Genomic DNA, 21,227 nt, shown 5'->3' with positions numbered 1-21,227 from the left:
TGTAGTGCCAACGTTGGCCAACTTGTATCCTGATCCAGGAAACCCACAAGTTCCAGCGAATATGATATGGGTTCAACAAGATGGAGCACCACCCTACTACCAAATAAATGTCCGGCAGTACCTCAACCAAATATTTCCAGATCGGTGGATAGGGAGGCGAGGATCGATGGAATGACCAGCACGGTCTCCCGATCTGACGCCATTAGACTTTTTCTTATGGGGATATGTTAAAACTATTGTATACAAAACTAAACCCACTGACTTGACTGACTTACGAAGACGAATAACCCTGGCAATTAGATCGATCACACCTGAGATGTTGAGTAACGTTAGAAGAAATTTCTATTTACGGGTAGGATGTTGCCAAGACGTTCGTGGCGAGCATTTTGAACATCTCCTACATTGACATTATTGTTTAGATTTGTATTATGTATAAGTTTTTGAATATGTTTCAGTAACAATTTTCGGCTAATAAATAATTTTCTTTTCTAAATGTTATTTTTTGAATTTTACTTTTTCCGAAACAGTCAAAGATAGGTATATGACATTGTATACAAAATATGTTTAAAATGATCTGAGGAATCTAAAAATTAATTAACATACAGGGTGTTATGTTTAAACTAAGCTAGTTGGTATTGGCCACCGTTATCTGATACTCCCTGCATAAACAGTTTTTATGAAAAAAAATGCGCAACTATAAAAACCAATCGACGTGTTCGAGCGTTTTTTCCAACACGCTATTTATTAGCTAATTTATTCCATTTGGCTGACACATACTGTATAATAAATTAAATAACATTTTCATTGAGGTATAACTGAACCCCTACTCCGGTTTAAAATCAAATAAAACATAGGCTTCACCTAACTGATAATAATGATGAATAAAAAGGTCAATTAACTCAAGATTACTCAAATAACAGAGACCCAATCAGCAAAATGTATCGAGCGATAACTTCCCCTATATAGCATTTAAAAACAAGTGTTACGTGACTTGAACCATTGTTCACGACATAAATTGCAATCTAATTACTTTTTTTTACAATAACGTATTGTGAGCCGGACCATTATAGATAACATTATGCCTGAGCGTATTTTTTAAACCTTGTGGAATGCGACTTTGTTTTTCTCAGGTCAAATTGCTTCAGATATTTTATTTTCGCGTACGAATTATTACAACAGATATTACCTGTCTCATAAAAGGTTCGGAGCTTTTAGCAACTGCCCCTATGGCGGAATTGTTGGTTGGTACGGTACGCCAAGCCAGCACAGACAAGTCCAATTCCTAAAAGGTGATTTATTTAAGTTGTGGTAAATTAAAAAATTAAAGCAATTTATACCTCTGCCAAGGCTCCAAACTTATTCTCTGACTCCTGGTGGTGCAATTTGTCCAGAAAGAAGAGGCCTGTACCGTAATGTCCGAACGGTGGCAACTGGACATTTTGTTCGTCTCTGAAAACAAGTTAATACTGCATCAAAAAAAAATTATGCTAAATATAGGCGGTAATTTTACCATATTATCAAACTGTATTTTTATAGACAGCGTATATTGCCGAGACGTGACAACAATAATATATGACGGTATGTCTGGATTTACAAAAAAAAATTAAGTCCCGCGACGTACCGAAAATACATTTCTGGGTGAGTATTTTTAGCTATCTAGTCTAGTGGAGTATAGACAAAAAAATGTTATTTGAAATATCTGTCTGTTTTATGCGTGTAATTTAAGTAAAATATAAAAATCTAAATTGGATTTTCAAAAAAAATATTAGGATTAGGATCAGAAACACTTAAATATTGCCTTAATTGTCATGTTTTCACTAAGGCCCTAGATAATACCCAATGAATGATATGCTTTGAGAGTCATCCATGTTTCTCTTGAAAAGTTTGATATTAGGTATTGCAGTCTCACAGATCAATTATAATGCTTTAGCTAATTTTCTTATATAGTTTACTCGCTTGAGCACATTCTCCTTATGCAAACAAAATATTTGGTCTTCATTTATATTTGAAAAACTACTTTATTGGCTTTTTTATCTTTGACGACTTCCTGTATATATGCACAAAAAAATCGGTTTTTATGAGTTCGTCTTGGAAAACCAGTACCACATTATTAGGACAAGGAATAACTCAAAGACTCAAGAAATCATGCGACTTGCAATTGGACGTAGTTATGCATAACGCGACCAAGCGCCAGAATGACAATTGTGGGAAAACACAACTAAGTTTCGAATGCCCTTAAAAATCGATAAAATCTAATACAAATCTTTTAGCAAAAAATTATACATTTTAGAAGTTATGATAAAAAATGTCACCTAGTCTGGTTATGCTTTTTTACTTATTATTAGGTTTTTTATTTTACAAAATTGAACCACACGCCAAACTTGTCGCATAAGCGCGTTTATGCAATGTATTTTCTTTTTAGACTATATATTTCGACTGACAGCCCTATTTTTCATTAAGGTAGTTTATGAACTGCTGAAAATTTTGTTAGAAACACCGACTTAAAATGAAAAGTGACGTATTTAAAACCCTTACAGATCTTTTAGAAAATCCTGTAAAAGCACTTTTTCTTTTAAAGTAAAAGAAACAACAAAATTACAGAAAACTAAACCATTTTATTTACTAACATAATAAGCTAAGCAAATTACAACTGCATAGCTATAGTATACCTTGAAAAACTTCAAATAAAACTAGAGTTTCTTTGTAACAACTAACGATTATCTAAAAAGTTTTATTACTGCCCCATTTCATAGTAGCACTAGATAGTTTGGTATCTACTTATCTCTAAATTTATTTCATATGCGCGATTTAGTAAAATAGCAGTCAGGATTTTTTGAAAATTTAAATTAAATCACTCAAGAAACGTCTGTTGATATTTCCTAGCAAAGTTCGGTAATGCATCTGCGAGAAAAATGATCAAAATTTGACAAATATCACGTGATATATTACTTATTTTTCGGTGCCAGATCACGTGACCGAACTTAACTGCTATATACATTACTAAGCCAAGCGCCCAGTATCATGGCGTTTAATTGACCTATGCATTTCGTGGCATTTATACAAAATTCAACTAGTTTTATCAACCGTTTGGCGCTTAGTTTAATTTAAAATATATCTTTAACTATAGATTTCTAACGCTCGAGATTTTTTTCGTAGATAAACATGGTATTTAGCCGTCAGATGACACAATAATACCAAAAAAAAACGAATTTGGCGCTTGGTCGCGTTATGCATAACTATGTCCAATTGCAACCCTCTTTTTAATAATGGCAGGTGTGCACTTCAGAGAATATAATTTGTAACATATTCTCGTTCGTTAGGTGTAAATTAAAACAATCGAAAATAGTCAACTAATTTATTTACACACTTCACTACGAAAACACGATCACGCACGACTACTATAGATTTTTATTTTTACTATATTTATTTACAGCTATTTAAATTTCGCGCCAATATGACGAACTTTACTTCACTGAACTGACAACTATCTACAATCGGCGATGCGGCTCTTTATACAGGGTGGTCCAGTTTAAACGTCATTAATTTTAATACGTGATAATGAATTTTAAAACAAATAGACTTTTGTTATAATTTTTTTTCATAAATGTTTAATAACAAAGATATAGGGTGTTAAAAGAATATTTATTTGTTTGTTAAATAAATTAAATTTCGCATGCAGATTATTGTAGTGAATTGTCAATTACTTATAAAGCCAATTTTAAAAAAATGCCAGTGGCGTAATATATGGAGGGACTTGATCTTTTTTGCCTTAAATCTGCGAGGTGATAAAATATTTTTTTATAACAAGTCAACTGTTAGATTCTCCATTTAATTTGGAAAAAAAAGTTACTGCTGCAAAATTTTGATTTAAGGCACTGTTTCTAAAATATCTTAGTTTAATTGCACAGAAACGTCAGTTAAAATGCTGCAAAAACGTTGAAAAAAAAAGAAAATTATGCTTGAATCTTAAATTAAACCTGTCAAATTAAATAATGACTTCAGGTAACTTTTGATCATCTTTTATATTCAACTTTTTTACAAATCCAAGCCCGATTTGCTTTTTATTAATTTTTGCAACATTTTAGCAGGTATTTCTAAACAATTAAATTAAGATATTTTAAAAACAATGGCTTAAATCATAATTTTTAAAGAGTAACTTTTTTTTCTAAATTAATTGAAGAATCTAACAGCTGACTTTTTATAAAAAAATATCTTATCACCTCGCAGTTTTGAGGCAAAAAAGGACCAAGTCCCTCCGTATGTTACGCCACTGGCAATTTTTTTAAAAATTTGCTTCATCAGTAATTGATAATTCACCTCAACCTGCATGCGAAATTTAATTAAAATTAAGCTGGTAGTTTAAAAGTAATGATAAATAAACAAATAATTATTCTTAACTTTAACACCCTGTATCTTTGTTATTAAACATTTCTGAGAAAAATTTTATAATGAAAGTCTATTTCTTTTTAAATTCTCTATCACGTATTAAAATTAATGTCGTTTAAACTGGACCACCCTGTATACTAGGCAGAACGCCGTTCCGGAAGATTCTCGCTAAACTTCGAGACGTCGTGCGATGCATCACTTGTGAGAATCAGCTGGTTTCTCAGTGTTTTCAATATCGTTACAATATAATAAACTTATCTTTATAAGCTCACAGTTCATACGGAACCAATGCTTAGGAGAAAACGTAGCCTTTAAAAATGTTCCTAACTAGAAATAAACTATACATTCCTAGTGAAACCAGTTTTTGCAAGTGCTGTACTGAATCTAGTCTTAAAGGGAGATCTTAATCTAATAGAGGAATCTTTACTCCGACCAACTGGGCAAAAAATGTTTGATGACTTTGTTTTCTTGGACTCTAGTTTCTTAAATTTGCCTGCAAGTTTTCGATGATCTGTTTGCCTTTTTGAGTTTTTCGTACTAAGTTTTCAATAAGAACATTTATGGCAAAGTCTTAAACTCTTTGGACCTCCTTATTTTTAAGTTATAATCTAGTCTTGTGTTAGTAAAGTTTTAATCTCTAGTTTGTTCTCCATGTAATTTAAATTCTTAGCCTATTTCAGTCAACATGTTATAAATAAGACATGTAAATTAACCTTATTTTCAGGGTTGTTACCGTAAATGATCCGTAGAGGTGCTCCGCCAATTAGAATTAAATACAAGCTTAAATACATTGTCTTACTAGAGTTATTCTAGGTCTTCCAACTAATTTTTTTATAGTGACTCAGTCAGCAGTAACGGTTTCTTTTTCGTGCAAACTTCGACGGGCTTTGGTGGTGCTTTTGGTAGGAATCTTATTACCCTAGATAAATGTGGTCTTCGAATGATATTCGTTCGAACTGATTCTTCTCTTCTTCTTGTATCATGACTGGTCAACGATCATTGGCCATCATGTTGTCTACCATGTTGGCGATCTTGTTTTATTGACAGCTCCTTGAAAAAGTTGAACTGTAGATTTCTTATACTATTATGTCAAATTCTTTAACCACGTTGTTCTCCTTCTTCCTGGACTACGCTTGCCTCTTTTTTCCTCTACAATAAGATCCAAGCTCTCATACTTCTCCAGATATAGTTTGAATTACTATCCAGTTTGATAATTTTTACTACTTCTAAATCTTTATCTATGGGATTGAGAACTATGTTGTTACTAATTCTATCTATATATATGTAGGTTTTTTCTTTATCGCTAGAGATATTATTGGGTTCTTTTAGGAAATAAAAGTCTGGATGGCAGAACAACAAAAGAAAGAGTTTAATAAATAAGTGAATCAAGTAGAGTTAATAACATGAATAATAAAGTGTGATGATAAAACTTGTTTTACATAAAACCCGCTTAATTAACTTCACACTACACGACAGCGTCTTATTATATTTACGTCTTCGATTTATTTTAAAAATCCGTCTTAGTTACGTCTTAATTCGTCTTTAAAATACTCAAAATTATAAAACCGGGAGCCGTCTTCTCCCGTTATAATTATAAAGCTCTTGCACGGCACCAAAACCGTCTTTTTTGGTGATCCCCGCGACTTTACGTCTTAAACCGGCAGATTAGATCGACTTTTACTCTTCAAAGACTTCGACTGACTGCCTGTTTTTCTAGTCCTCATTTTTTAATACGTATTAAGTACTGAGACAGCTTTTTTATTATTCCCCTTTAATCGCCGTCGTACCGTTAACAGAAATCAAACGGGTTTTTGAGTCAGCAGTTTCCACAGATTCGGTTCGGCAGCATCAATTTTCTGAGAACCTTAAATATTGTTTTAACGAGCGCAAATTATATATCAAGTCATCATTTTGAAAGAAAAAATACTTTTAGAATATAAAGATAAAGAAAAGGTTATACTAACTGATTATGTTATTTTAATTATAAAAAAATACTATCCTACATATATAAGCATTATCTCGAGGAGTATCCATGCTTCCATGCCGTACAAGAGCATTGGAAAGATCTCTTTAGTAGCATACATCTTCATTTGCAAGTTCAGAGTCAAGTTGTTACTGGTTAACACTGTTTTCACCTTCACAAAGGCCGCTCAAGCTTTCTCTATTCTCGTTTTGATCTCCACAGTTGAGTCCCATTGATCATTGATGTTGCTACCGAGATACATTAGTCTATGAACTGCCTCCAGCTTTGTTCCATTGGCCATGATACCATCCCCAATATTAGGTTCTTTGCTAATAATCATATGTTTTGTTAAGTGTCGGTTATCTTATTTATTAGGTTTTGTAGATCCTCTTCGTAATCAGTGACAATGAGTGTATCATCGGCGTATCTGACCGTTCATATCAATTCCTTAAGACAAATATTGATTTCAGCCAATCCGATGATATTATTCCAATCTCGTAGACGAACTTAAAAAGTTTTGCGAGGGCTGTTATTCCTTCACCGCTAAAAAGTTTCAAAATTCAGTGCTCACTTGATCAGGTCCTAGAGTTTTATTTCTCTTTCTACCTCGTTTCGAGTAATTGGTGATCTTGATATAGCATCAATCATATCACATCCAGAACTTTCATCGTCAAAAAGATTCCCAGTATATCCTTTCCAACTATCAAATTGTTGACCTAGATCTCTTATTTTGGTCTTATAGTCGACTATTTCTGCTAACATGGTTTAGTTTTTTTATGTAAATTAAACAAGTCATGTTTTGCCTCGTAGTTTTCAATCTCATTACATTCCTTAGTATCCCGCTCTGCATTTGCTCGTCTTACTCTGCATCTTCTTCCACAGTGTATCCTCTTGTATTCCTTCTCCTCTTTATTTTTACACGTACGTCTTTGATCCATAAGGTATAGAATGTCATAGGTCATCCAGCTTGAGCAAAGTGTATACAGTATATACTACGTTTTTGGTTTGGATCTGGTTAATCTGTACTATATTGATTAATAATGGAAAGTGCCAAATTTTTTATCTTTTGTTATAGAACGGTAGGTAAAAGATAAATAGGTTAGGGGGTATCTCAAAAAAAGGAAAGTGTGTCTAATTTTAGGAAATGTGGAGGGATCCTATTATTTACTGTACATATAAAGAATCTATATATATTGGACATTAAAGAACTGTTTTGTAAATTTATTTGAGATCTATGCCTGTAAAAGATTATTAGGAAATTGTTAATATGTTAACAATGTCGCAAAGTAATATTTATGATTGATCATATCAAAATAGATTAAAATTAAATTAATAAGTAGAATTAAGTTAATATGTAACTGTTTCGACCAATATAAGTGCTATGCTATTAGGAATTGTTAGCGGTAAACTGTAGGTTGCCGATGACGTTTTTATTGATAATTAATATGTTTGTCTTCTTCCAGTTTCTCTTTTAAACAGAATAAGTAAAGTCCAGTTCAGAGATCTATTAGAATCTTTAATGTGCCGCGAATAGTCCGTGTGCCGGTGTTGCTTGTATTGTCACATGGCATGCATGTTTAAATCGCAAAATTTTATGTGGAAAGGGTCATAAAGTAATATTCTAAGCGATATTTAGTGAATCCATCAAATAAATAAATGTTTTAAACATATTTTTTTTAAATTTATACATTTGGTTCTTAAAATTTGACTTCAGACGCCCGCGTACTATTTTGTTAGACGTCTGACCCAGCCACTCAAGCGTGAAAAATTGCACAGGTTCGGCCTTAAAAATTATTTGTATTTAAAATTTTATTATTCGGGATTGGTTTTATGAAGCTAAAAATTCAGAATAGTTGATAGCCAAATAATATTTAATTTAAAGATAAGATTTAAGCACGTAAAATCATTTTAACCAAAAATTTTAATTTAATAAGTTTAGCTTTTACCGCCATCAGTGGGGTGTTTATAATAAGTGATGAGAGAGTAGGTGGTACAAATTACTTAGGCCCATTTATTCTGTGGATTAAAGCATTTAAGATTTACTTTTTGACACAAAAGGGTAAAACCGTAATCCTCAAAATCAGTGGGATTGAGAGAGATACACAATCACTTGCACAGCCTGAAGTAAGAATCGCTACAACGCGGGTGTTTTATCTGTGTTTAATAGACTGGCTAAAAAGAGGTGAGAAGTCTGTGGGTGCTGGAAGTGTTTAAAATATTATGTAAGATGTTTGGACTTTAGTCTGCGGTAAATTTTTTGATATTATTTTCTTCCTAAAAATTGACATTTTCGAAAGAAAAATAAAAAATAGTATAAATAGTGATTTCATAGATAAGCTATATAAAATTTTGCCATTTAAACATGTATATCATGCGACAATAAATACGACATACGGCATCTGCGACACATCAAAGATTCTAATAGATCTCTGAACTGGACTACTATAACTCCGAAGTCCTTCAGCAGTATCTGCTATAAGTGTGGTCATATCACCCAAGAACCATTATCAATACATCAATATTTCCGACTCCGACGATTAAGAGACCGCCACAGTAATTATTTTCTTTATCTCAATGCCGATAATGTAAACTCGGCTGAGGGTCCAGCGTATTAAATATTCAGCACTTCTTTTATTTTTGGTATAATACAGTGATTTCTTTGTTCTATAGTTTTTGTAAAATGATCTTTAAAAAAGTATAAAGGCAGTTCCCTTCTAATCTTTGTTAGAAACAGTCGATTTTAAAATATATTTCGTGTTTTATTGAAAGGGGTGTTTTATTTAAATAATAGCACCTCGACCTACGACGGTCTACATCAGAAGTAGGATGAATAAACATTGAGCCGGTGTTTTGTTCGGGCAAGTGACCAAGAACTTTAATAAAATGGGCAAAAAACGGTCGAGACGAGATCGGTCTTCATCGTCGTCTACTAGTTCAGTGTGTAGTAGTTCAAGTGATAGAAAGCATAAGAGAAAAGTGCACGAAAAGAAACACAAAAAGGTACATACCAGCCGAAAAACTGTAAGTTATACACCCTTACGTCAATATTTTGAACAGCCATCCACAGAAACAAGTTTAACTTCAAAAATATCGACAATTATACCTGATTTTGACCCTAAATCTATCGATATTATTGATTGGATAGAAATTGTCCAATATAATGCCAAAACATATAAGTGGTCCGACAGTATTACGATCTTCCAAGCCTTAAACAAACTAAAAGGCACTGCAAAGCTATGATACGATAGTTACATAGAAAATGAGCTGGGATGGTCTCGGTTTACTTGGGCAAAATGGAACGATTGATGTATTGATAATGGTTCTTGGGTGATATTACCACATAAGGTGTCATCAGCAGGTTATTTATTATTTCTCCGTTTATTATAACTATATCGGCTATGTTTTATAAGGACACGTTGAATCGAAGAGACGACAGTATACAACCTTGACACACTCCTCTCCTTATGTGAACATCTTCTGAGGTTTAGTTTTTGACTCGAACAATGGCTTTTTGTTATACCTATGGCAAGTACAGCTTTAATATTATAGCTGTATCTCTATCGATGATTCTTCACTTTCGTAGGATTGAGATGAGTTTAGGGTTACTTGTAAAGCATGCAAAGACTCTATTGAAGTCCCGTGCTCATTGAATCAGAACCTGTGTGGAGAATAAGGTGCCAAGTCCTTCTAAATATGCATGCTTGTACGATATTAAGGAAAGCTTTTAGAATGAGACTCATCAAGCTGACTATTTTATGGTTGGAGTATTTAGTTGCCTTCGCCTTTTTGGGAAGTGGGATGAATGCCGACAGCAGCCAGTCGTTTGGCATTTGGCTGCCTAAATTTTGTTAGAGAGGTTGGTGAAAAGCAGCACTCCTGTTTAACTCTGTTATTTGGAGCAAATCCCGTCGAGATGTTATTTGCGACTTTGATTTTAATCTGACAGTTCATTTTTATTAGAGCTTCCCACAACTTCACCAGTGGCACGCTGTCGTATGGTTTCTTCAAGTCGGCAAATACTAAATGTACCTCCTTGTTGAGAGCTGACATCTTATCCAGCAATTGTGTTCCATAGATGATCAGTTGTTGATCTTACCGCTCGAAACCCTGCTTGTTTTTTGGCTTCGTAGTCGGCATATTCTCGTTTTATTCTGTTCCTGTTCTTTAAAACTGTACCATAGATCTTGCTGATCGAGCCCGTCACTGCAATACCCCTATAATTATCACTGTTTTCCTATTTTATATATTGGTGTCAAGTTTCCATTCTTCTGTTATTTGGCCAGTATTAATGTAGTTTTGAAGCATTGCAGCAGGTGATCTAAGAGTTTATCTGAACCATATATGACCATTTTAGCGAGAATATTTCTTGGTCCTGGTGCATTTCTATTTTTAAGACAGGTGCAAACTTCTTTAACCTCTTTTGTCGTTGATTCTGATTTGTGCTTCATATATTTCTATATAATTATTGTCATTGTTCTCTCTATGATTAAAAATGTGAAATATATATATCTCGTAATGTATAATGTATCTAGATATATATAAAATTAAAAACAGTAAATATACGGCAAACAATGCACTACTTATAGATATAATTATATTTAAAAAGGTTATATTACAAAAACATCAGAATGGCATGACAATTTTTTTAATTATCTACATGTTTATCTTCTACGCATAATGTATAAGTTGTTTTTCAAGTGAAAACATCAAAATTTCAATGAATAGGAGGCCTATTTATACCAACTCAATGAAGTTCACGTATTGTTTTTTTATTAAATATCAGTAGTAGCTCTTAAAAATCCACTTATTAACCGGATAATCTCAAGAGAATTTGTAAATAAAAAGTAATTATTTTTTTAAATGAAAATAAAACGATGATTATGTTCAATAAAACAATAATAAATGTTCAAGTATGATCTTAAAATACCTTTTTTCGGACCGTGCGAAAATTGCTGCGTTAAATGCTAATCTCCCATTATTACGTGGATTATCTAATATCATATTGGATTACGAAAATATTGCAAAATCAAACGAGATATAATTAGGTTTTTGGGTATTTATAGCGGCATGTTCGAACACAATGTATTTTCGTTTTCCTGCGATTCCAAATGCAAACGACCTCTCTTGTATCAGTTATAAAAATAGTTTTATTATATATTTCAATTTTGGTGGGTATATTAATTATCTGTTTGTATATATAGTTCTAAATATTATGGCAGTAAATAAAGTAAAGTTTAAATGTGCTGATCATTATGAGGAAATGCCATTAAACCAAACCAGCATAATCCTTATATAAAAAATGGCAGCAGAATAAGAATTTTCGTGAAAAGAGATTATAATAATTAATTATAATTAGTAAGTTTCTAAATACTTCTTTAATACCAATCCCTCCTGGTTATTATAAACAAGTTATATGCATTTTTCGGATCTATGGAAAATTCACAGAAAGAGGGCATGCGCACTATCTGAGGTCTTATTATAGAAGAGGCAATAGTGATAGAAATTGTTTCAAGAAAATTTAAATAAATCATTCTTTGAATGCATCTGGAAGTGAACAGAAGCAGATATAAGCCTGCCCCCAGCCCTAACTGATAATTTGTTCTAGAGAAGAAATTAAAGATCTGTTGATAGGAAACTGTAGGAACTTCAGCCAAAGGAGGTTCTTCAGCCAAACGTCATTAGGTTTTTAGAAAGGTCCTCACTGAATCTTTAACTGGGCTTTATGAAACACGTTGATCGGAAAAACATGGCGTTTGACTGAAGACTATATTATAAATATTGTGAATGATTTAAGATTTGTAATAAGATACAAAAACGACATCGGAAGTTCGTTTATTAAATGAAAATAATTTGTGACTAACAGTTCATTATTTAAATGAACTGTCGTTTAATTAATGACTGATCATTTAAATAATGAACTGTTTGAGCTATGTTCTGGCGGTAAGGCGGCTATTGAGCCTTCTGTTACAGGCTATTTCTATCGATTTGAATAGTGCTACTGAAGCTTTGGAATGCATTCTTAACGTTCTTCGAAATTATAGGGAGAATTTGGAAAGTCATATTTCAAAATTGTATGCAAAAATTACAAATTTCGCAAAATAATTAGATTTTTACATTTTACAAACATTGGACGTTTTTAATCTGAATTTACTGTTGAAAAAGAGACGCTGGTAAAGTTTCTTGAGGAACAAAATTTACATTTTCTAAAAAAAAAGTATTTTTCATTTATTAGGAGAGTACGATGGTTGGTCGCAAGGTCGGTCAAAAAACTCATATCATATCCAACGTAAAATCCACATCAAAATCTGTAGTGCAACGAGACGGCTTTTCCTCTTATCAAAATGCTACTGCAAATTCTAGCTACCAGTAAGTAATGCTACTCGAGACTGAACTTGTTCAATCCTGCATCGGTTAAAAAACATGGTTAAAAACAACTATGAGTGAGAAAACTGGTTCATTACGACATTTAAAAAATTATAGAAAGATATGTGAAAAAAGGCAAGTGCAAAATTGATTTCATGATATAAGATCGAAATTGAATTCATAATGACAAGTTTTGTTTGATTATTAGACAGATTAATATACATAATTGAAATAAACATTTTGTTTTATCTTTTAATGCAGTTGTTTCTATTACCCTAAACCATATTTCACCTGGTACAATAAAAACTAATAAAATAAGATTTGGTTGAATCTTGTCTGATAGATGGTAACCTGATTTACATGCTAACACCGCTAGCAGATTGAGCATAAAGTATGTCAACCATTTGTGAGCAAGTGTAGTGCCTGTGGCAAAATTGGACATAAGATTTATCAGTGTCGAATGAATGATGCATTTGTCAATAAACGGCACGATGGCAAAAACGTAAAGCCTGTTGTGTTTTTCTTGTGAAAACCAGGGCATACTCCAACCAGTTGTCCTGATAAAGGAAAATAATCTTCTACTAAAGGCAGGTCAATTTGGTAGAGGTGCAGGTATTGCCGCAAAGCCAAATGAAAACAAAAAAATGACAACATTGTACATTTTCTGTTTGATTCAAGTTCTGACTGTTCCTTCATTAAACATATTATTTCAATTTTTTAAAACGGAAAATATATACAAGGCTGTATGTTGTCTTTAAAGGATTTAGGTGATAATACTATATTGTGTAATTTACAAACAATGGTTGAAATGTAAGGTATTTTTCTTGAACTTGTTTTATGTATTGTGCCTGGCATTTTCTTTGATGTTTTATTGGGAGAAATTTAATAAGTCAAAACATTTATGTTTTTTTAGCAAAAAAGTTTCAATTATAATCTGTGAAAATTGTATCTTGACTTCCAAAGAGTATGAGACTAATATTGAACAAATCGATACAGATTTAAGTAATTCTAATAGGAATATGTTTGCTTGGCACCAGTTGAGGGTGCGAAAAAGGTTACAGAATTATTATAAACCAATATTTTTCGATACAACTGTTCTTATGCGAGTTCTATTATATAGGCGAAAAAGAAAGACAGCTCTGATAGAATATGCTACGACTTTGGTGAGCTCATTCGAAATAGTATTCAAGACACGTATTAATTACCATTAATAAGTAATTAAATTAATCGCATTAATTGTGCTTTTTATTTTTCGTTTCTTGACATGGCTTCAGGTTTTTACCAAATAACTGTTAGTCGGAATAGTATTGACAAAAAAGCTTCTGTAACTCTAGATGGCCAATACGAATTCTTGATTGTGCCATTGCCATTTAGACTTGGCAATGATGCTTCTGTTTATGAAAGTTCATTTAATATGTAGCCCATAAATTTCCGATAATCTCAAACAATTTTAGGAATTTTTTTTTAACAATAAGATATTCTAATAATAATAGTCAATAACAGCCGCACAGTTCTTTTCTCTTTCCATCTGACACAACTGATTTCACAACTTTTTCGCAAACAAATTTCATTTATTCGCTTTCGGGTAATATAGGTATTTGTTGGTATCTTACGCCTATTCGTCCTTACAGTTGTACACAAGTACATCTGTTTAAACTTTAAACTGTAAAGTTTCATAAAATCTGCGAAGACATTGAAGACAACACCCCAATTACGATCTGGACCACCCTGCATCAAAAATTTGTTTAGGTACTTACTTAAGTTTAGCAGTATAAAAATCATGTGGTATAGCGGTAAGTACTCCTGCTCCGTCGCCAGTGTCGTTGTCGCACGCGCACGCGCCCCGATGGTTCATAGACACGGCGAGACGCTGTGCGTCGCGCACGATCTTTTTGTCGCGACGCCCATCGATCGCAACGACGAAACCGACGCCGCAGGCCTCCTTCTCGAACCCAGGGTCGTACAGGCCTTGAGCACCGGGGGCCTGCCACGGAGCTGCCATCTATTTACTGCAAGAAAAAAATTGAAATTACTATTAATAGGTATTACTAATTAGACTATTACTAGAATATAGTATACACTATAGGTATACAGGTTGGAGAATCGATCACTACGCAGAGAGAGGTGTTTAAAGACGCACTTTGGCAACGCGCGCGTATGCATTTCGTGCGCTCTGCTACTCGTTTAATTGTTTTTCGGGCGAAAGAACACCGAAAAGTTTGTAGTCCTCGACATATAGATGTCGGTAAGATAGCGAAACTACCACCTCGAGACTCCATTGACTATTAAGTATCTAATAATATGTCACATAAAATTCATACTGGCTTCTTAGCTTCTATTATAATTTTTCAGACTCTTTTTTTTTAACTTGAATGGAAATTTCTAAAAAAGCAGTCAATTATATTCATAGAGAAATGAATATTAAAAGAATGTTTGAAAGGTAGCCTAAACTGATCATCAAGTTTTAAAACTTAACCTAAGAAATTTAGTTCGGTTAGACGGCATCGAGGGCCAACTTCTATCATAATTGTCATTAGATTATCGATTTTCTTTCGTTCCTTGCCATCACCCACCTTCGCATCATCGATCGTCGCCATTGCTTATTCCTTTTTATTTGAGCGTCCATTGGATGTGTTCTTTTGTTTTTTTCTCAACAAAAAATAGTTAAAAATGTAGCTTAAAGTCATTAAAGTGTAATTTCATCATATAGGTAGAAGCTTTTTTGTTGTTTTATTGTGTGGTTTCAGATCCCTAGGATGGGGTAAGTGCAATTTTTTTTATCAAATAGTTTTCACCATGTTGTAGGTCACCTAAAATTGTTGTTTACCATTTTAAAACTGCCCTAATAATGTCATCACCAGGAAAATTAATTTTTAAATGCAAGGCACCCACTTGTTCTAATACATACTATTGTCCTATTGAAGATTCATACAAAAATAAAATTTTCTTTAAATTTCCTGAAAGTGACATTATTAGGAGGTCCGAATGGTTTAAAATACTTGGTTTAAGCCCAACCTCAACAAGGTGTTATTTATGTCAAGACCATTTTGATGATATTTCATTTACGAGTACTATACATACTCATTTAAGAAAGTGTGCTTTCCCAATTGCTGGCCCAAGTATTATTCAAAATGCCCCAGTACTGTTTGAGGCACAAGTACCTTGGGAAGATACATTGACTTTATTACCTGCTATCATAATCCAGCAATCTCAATATAATGTTCAGAATGAACATAATTATGCTATACCACTTTTTACTAGGTCTGACTAAAGGTATCATCAGTGCTTTGCTGCTAGGAAGTACCAAAAGCACAATAAGTGAAACAACTTCCATTCTACCAGGTCACTACTCAAGGAGGACCTCGATAAGATGGGAGTAAGATCCAGGGATTCTCTTTGAATATTTAAGAAAAAGGACCGATGACATCTAGAATTTAGGGTATACATCAGTGTCAACTAATTTTTAATATCATACTCTCCATAAAGAATATTTTAATTACAGGGTTAGTTTTTATATATTACCACACCCCTAACATTTTTGGGGTCCCTCTGTACAAAAAAGTAGGTAGTAAACGTAAAATTTTTAGGGCATATTTTTGAGAAATATAGTTCTTATGTCTATAAATAATTAATTTATAAATTTGATAAATTGTAATTTTTGTATCATATCCTCAAAATGTAAAATGTAAAAAGCAAAATACATACCATGGACAGTGTTGTGCTAAAGCAGCACAAAAACAAATTGTATCAGGATCCCTTTTAAGACAATAAATTATAAACCTACTTTACAATTGACTTAAATTCTACCCCTACCCTTGTTAATTTGTTGATAACAGTGAAATAAACATTGTTAGTATCGAGCATTCAATTCTCAAAATAGGACTAAATATATTATACTTAATCTCTAATATATTGTCTTACATAATTGACCCATTAAATCTTTTTTTGATAGCGTATTGGGTACTCTATGATTATATTGTAATAATTATTGTGTAACACCTGAGAAATAAATAGTAAAAATAGACATTGGCGACATTAGTAGTCGACATTAGTAGGTATTGCAATAAACTTTTTTTGTGAAAACGGCGAGTGCAAATGAAACAACAAAAGTGAGATGGATTATCGTTTTTTGAGGGATGTTTCCAAGACTCTTTAATTTATCTTAGCAAAACGTCGTCATAAATCATTCATTTTAAATTACTATCATGTAAGGTCGAAACAATGGTCATAAAAAAGTGCAATTTATTTTGCTCTATGCCTTTAAATACCTGAGACGATTTTGTTAACATTCATTACTACGTTTTTTTTTAATTATCGTTTTTTGTTTCGGATTTCTCCAGAAATATTGGAAATTGTAGCATCCATAATGAAAATTGCTTTAAATTGCTTCAAAGTTTGCAATTGGCTATAAAATGTAACTTGGTAATTATTGGAATCTGTGCCAAGTTTGGTGGAACTAATACTGCTGTTCAAAAAAATTTACGTTTTATCGACATCTACGTTAAAAAAGATTTTATTATTAAACAATTTCATGCAAACATCTTTTCAAAGCATCTACTGCGCTTAAAGTGGCGTAATTCGAGGCTCATCTAAATGCCGCTTAAAATCCGAAAAGTTAAAAAATAAAAATTTTTTGAACGGCATTTTAGTAATCAAATTATGTAACTTTAACGACTTTATACGATTTCCGAGAAATTGGCACCCTTTATACATATTATTAAAAATATAATAGGATGGGTACGAAATAAAACACGCAGATTGTTTTATCTTCTATTGAAAACGGTTCTAAAGGAACTAACTATTTAAAGTCCCTAAAAATCTAACTAAGACAAGAAAAGCCAAAAAAAAATATCCATCGTCATTCAAATTTAAGAGAGAGGCCGATGGTAATAAATTAGATAAGTAAAGTGGGGCCTCTACGGTGTCGAATTACAATTTTTGCTTCGACTTATTTGATATATGTAACACATATAAAATAATTATGAATATACACACATTTATTTAGTTCCAGCTCCAGCGTCACATATGGATGAAAGAATTTTTAAACACAGCCGTTTTGTTTAAGAAAATTTAAAAAAATAAAAGTTATTTTAAACTTAATAAAAAAAAAACATATTATTACTGACATACCCTATAATTTTTGCAACTCTCAAAAGAAACTTGTCACAGGTGCACTTAAATGACTACTAGGGCTTGAATGTTGTAGCTTCCCAACAAGATCCCCGGACCACAGCAAACTAACCAAAGTTGCGCGTCGCCCGTGATAAAAAAACGAATACGAAATTATGATTTCGCAATAATTCATTCATATCAATAAAATATCAACAATCACGGTACGAGCTGCGCAAGTTGTAATAAGACCTTTAATCGACACATAATATATTTACATAACACACTTATGAGCGGCTCGGAAACTGTTTTAGATGAGCAGATAACACGCTATTTTGGATAATGTGTACGGTGTAAACAAGTACCATTATAATAATTTGCCGTAGTTCATATACACATCTGGCAACAATTAAATTTCTAAAAAGATTTTTGTAGTATGATGTACAGGGATAATCTTATTTGCCCATATCATGTACATAAAAGCCTACAGTTGCCGTTAGGGATCAAACGTCCAAAAAGAAAATGACGGACGGAAACAACAGTCACAACAGCGCAACGAACACGGTGACTCCACAATAAGTCGCCAAATTTGAATTTAAAACCTAACCTCATTTGTTTGTTTATATAATTTTAATATGTAGTAACTAGTATCCGTCTGATTTTACCAATTTTAACTTAATTTCTACCCTTGACTTGTATCATGTAGTGTTGTTCTCTGCTGCTTTTTTCGGTCTTTTTATTAGTAAATACACAAGTGGAACTGATGTTGCCTAGTATGGGCGAAACACGTGTAAGCCTCCGACTTTAATTTAATAAAATAAATACCTGTGACTTAGAGTTTATTTGATTACTATTTAAAATATTTGTTAGGCTGTGCCTGCCTGACAAAATGAATTATAATAAAAATAATAATAATAATAATAATAATAATAATAATAATAATAATAATAACCTTTTGTTGCATTCTTATTGTTAGTTCTGTTAGTTATTGTTATTTATCGTTACTTATTGCGAAGACCTTGGCCAGCACGAAGTCCAGACTTTAAGCCATTGGATTTTTCAATATGGAGGGACATAAAATTAGTTGTTTTATTTTTAATTAATTTTAAAATATATTGAGACAAATGGATCATGTCGATCATTTACTGGAAGTTACGAAATTTAAAAAAAAATCAAAATGATGCTGTGGACAGTCTATAACATAATTTAAAAAAAAAAAGTTTTGCCATAAAAAAAGAAAACCATATTCCAAATTTTATTAAAACCGAACAATAAATGGTAAATTTATGACCAAAATTCAAAAAAATTACATTACGTTTATCACCCTGTTTCTTAGTTGTGTTTGACATTCGGACTAGGAAAGTTTTACTTAATCTCGTTATTTTTTCAAAAGGAATCTGCTGTTAAAATATTTACAATTATTTATGGGACACCCTTTATATCATATTGAAGTATTGAATCCATAATGAAAATTCAACGAACTCATCCTACTATTTGAAAAAGGAGAAGATATATTTATTCAAAAAAAATAAAATTTATTAAGAAGAAGCTAAAAGAAAATAATGTATATATAACTTTATGATAACTATGCCTAAATAAGCAATTGGAAGCATGCTATTTTCTAATCTCATACGCATACTGCGCTAGAATATAGTATGTAAATATAATTATAATATAATATATAATATTATAATAAAATATACATCATTTGACACCATTTAGATAATTTTAGGTAAGATGAAATTCTCAAGGGTGTTAAAAAGGTGCTGCCATTCTCTCTTTGTACAAAATATTTAGTGATTCATTAAATAAAGGTTTTTTTCCTGAAAACTGTAAGCTGTCCAACGTTTGTCCATTATTTAAATCGGTGAATAAAAACGATGTCTAATTACCGACCCTTAAGCATCTTATCTTCTATTCCCAAGCTTTTTGAGCAATGTGTCGAGGCTGTTCTGAAGAAGGTTTTTCAAAAGATTTTAGTTGATCAACTGGTCGTTCGTTCAGTCGATACCAATCTTTTCATATTTACTAACATTATTTTTAGTTCATTACATGAAGATTATGAGGTACATACTATTTATACCGATTTAAGTAAAGCCTTTGACAAGTTTAACCATTTTATTTCGATTCATTAACTTTCAAAGCTTGGCTTTACTGGTGCCTTGATACCTTGGATTAAATTATATTTAATCAACCGTGAGCAGCAAGTTAAATGTGTGGTGAGTTTAGGGCTTCTTGAGGAGTTCCACAAGGTTCACATCTCCTGTTTATTCTATTTATAAAGGATCTTGTTTTTCTTCTAAAGTCAAAATGTTTCTTATTTGCTGATGATTTAAAACTGTATAGGCAAGTCTGCTTTTCTCTAGATATTCAAATTCGCTAAAATGATCTTGATAATCCTTTTCTTGGTACCAGTTAAATGTCCTAACATTAATAAATGTTGCTTCATGAGATTCAGTAGAAAGAGGAGCCTGTACCCTAAATACTCCATTAAAAACGCAGCTTTAAAGCATGTTGACTTGGTAAAGGATCTTGGTGTCTACAGCTTCGTTTTTCTCATCACTTTGATTATATTATATCCAAGGTAAACTGAATGTTGGATTTGTAAAGAAATCATGTAGATTTCAGTAGTAGTCCTGCATTTAAATCTATGCTTGCTAATATAATAATTCAACTGTCAGATAAATGTTAATAGGATTTAAAATGTTAAGCAGAAGTTTGTCAAGTTCATAAGGTTTATCCTTTCAAGACCAGTAAGTTTGATCCACTCGTAGCTATAGATATCTTTGATTGCCCGATCTTGGTTCTTTGGCTTTCTTCAACTCTTATCCTTACAACTCAATTGAAATATGTCCTACTCCTCTTCCCGCCGAATGATAAGTTATAAACGCTTCTCCTTAGGGAAGTTCTAGTATAATTTGTTGCCATCTACTGTGGTGTAGTAAAATCCATTTTAGAGTACGCCAGTACATACTATGGTACCAGTAAGATTTACGAGGCAGCCGACATTGTTCCATGGAATATTATATCATGGAACCAATTATGAACACTTATTAAATAGTGTATTTTCTGGATGGTCTTGCAGTCTTCAACGGGGAGAGCATAAATGATTTACCTTTATATGTATCCAAACAACAAAGCCAACGTAAACCATTGACTGGTGTGCCATGCCATATTGACACACAATGGCTTTGAAGGAGGTTTTCCCCTTACACATCAAAGGGATGTACCAACCAGATCAACTTTAGCATTGGCATGCGATATATCCAATGTCATTTGTACTCCATCCACGCGGTATGGCAAACTACCCAATGAAAAACATTGGCTCACGTTGTAATTTTCATTTTTATATCATAATCCTATTGAAAGGATTTAGGAGTGACTATATAACCGACACCAGATTACT

General features: G+C 32.5%; 1 protein-coding gene across 2 annotated transcripts in view; it reads right to left on the bottom strand.

Moving 5' to 3' along the window:
• Positions 1-21,227, bottom strand: part of LOC126745911 (uncharacterized) — a 101,097-nt gene that overhangs the window by 57,719 nt on the left and 22,151 nt on the right. The window contains exons 1-4 of one of the 2 annotated variants that reach the window (XM_050453959.1): positions 17,843-17,985; positions 14,470-14,721; positions 1,338-1,449; positions 1,187-1,282 (exon numbers count right to left, since the gene is read on the bottom strand). In XM_050453959.1, the coding sequence (XP_050309916.1) occupies positions 1,187-1,282; positions 1,338-1,449; positions 14,470-14,714 (453 nt within the window). In that variant the 5' untranslated portion in view covers positions 14,715-14,721; positions 17,843-17,985. Of the gene's footprint in view, positions 1-1,186; positions 1,283-1,337; positions 1,450-14,469; positions 14,722-17,842; positions 17,986-21,227 lie in introns of those variants that run through there. The other variant, XM_050453958.1, reaches the window with a different exon arrangement.

This window comes from Anthonomus grandis, chromosome 16 (genome assembly GCF_022605725.1).
Source record: "Anthonomus grandis grandis chromosome 16, icAntGran1.3, whole genome shotgun sequence".
NCBI classification, from domain to species: Eukaryota; Metazoa; Arthropoda; class Insecta; order Coleoptera; family Curculionidae; genus Anthonomus; species Anthonomus grandis.
The sequence above is the reverse complement of the archived record's forward strand: the minus strand, read 5'-3'. Positions and strand labels throughout refer to the sequence as shown.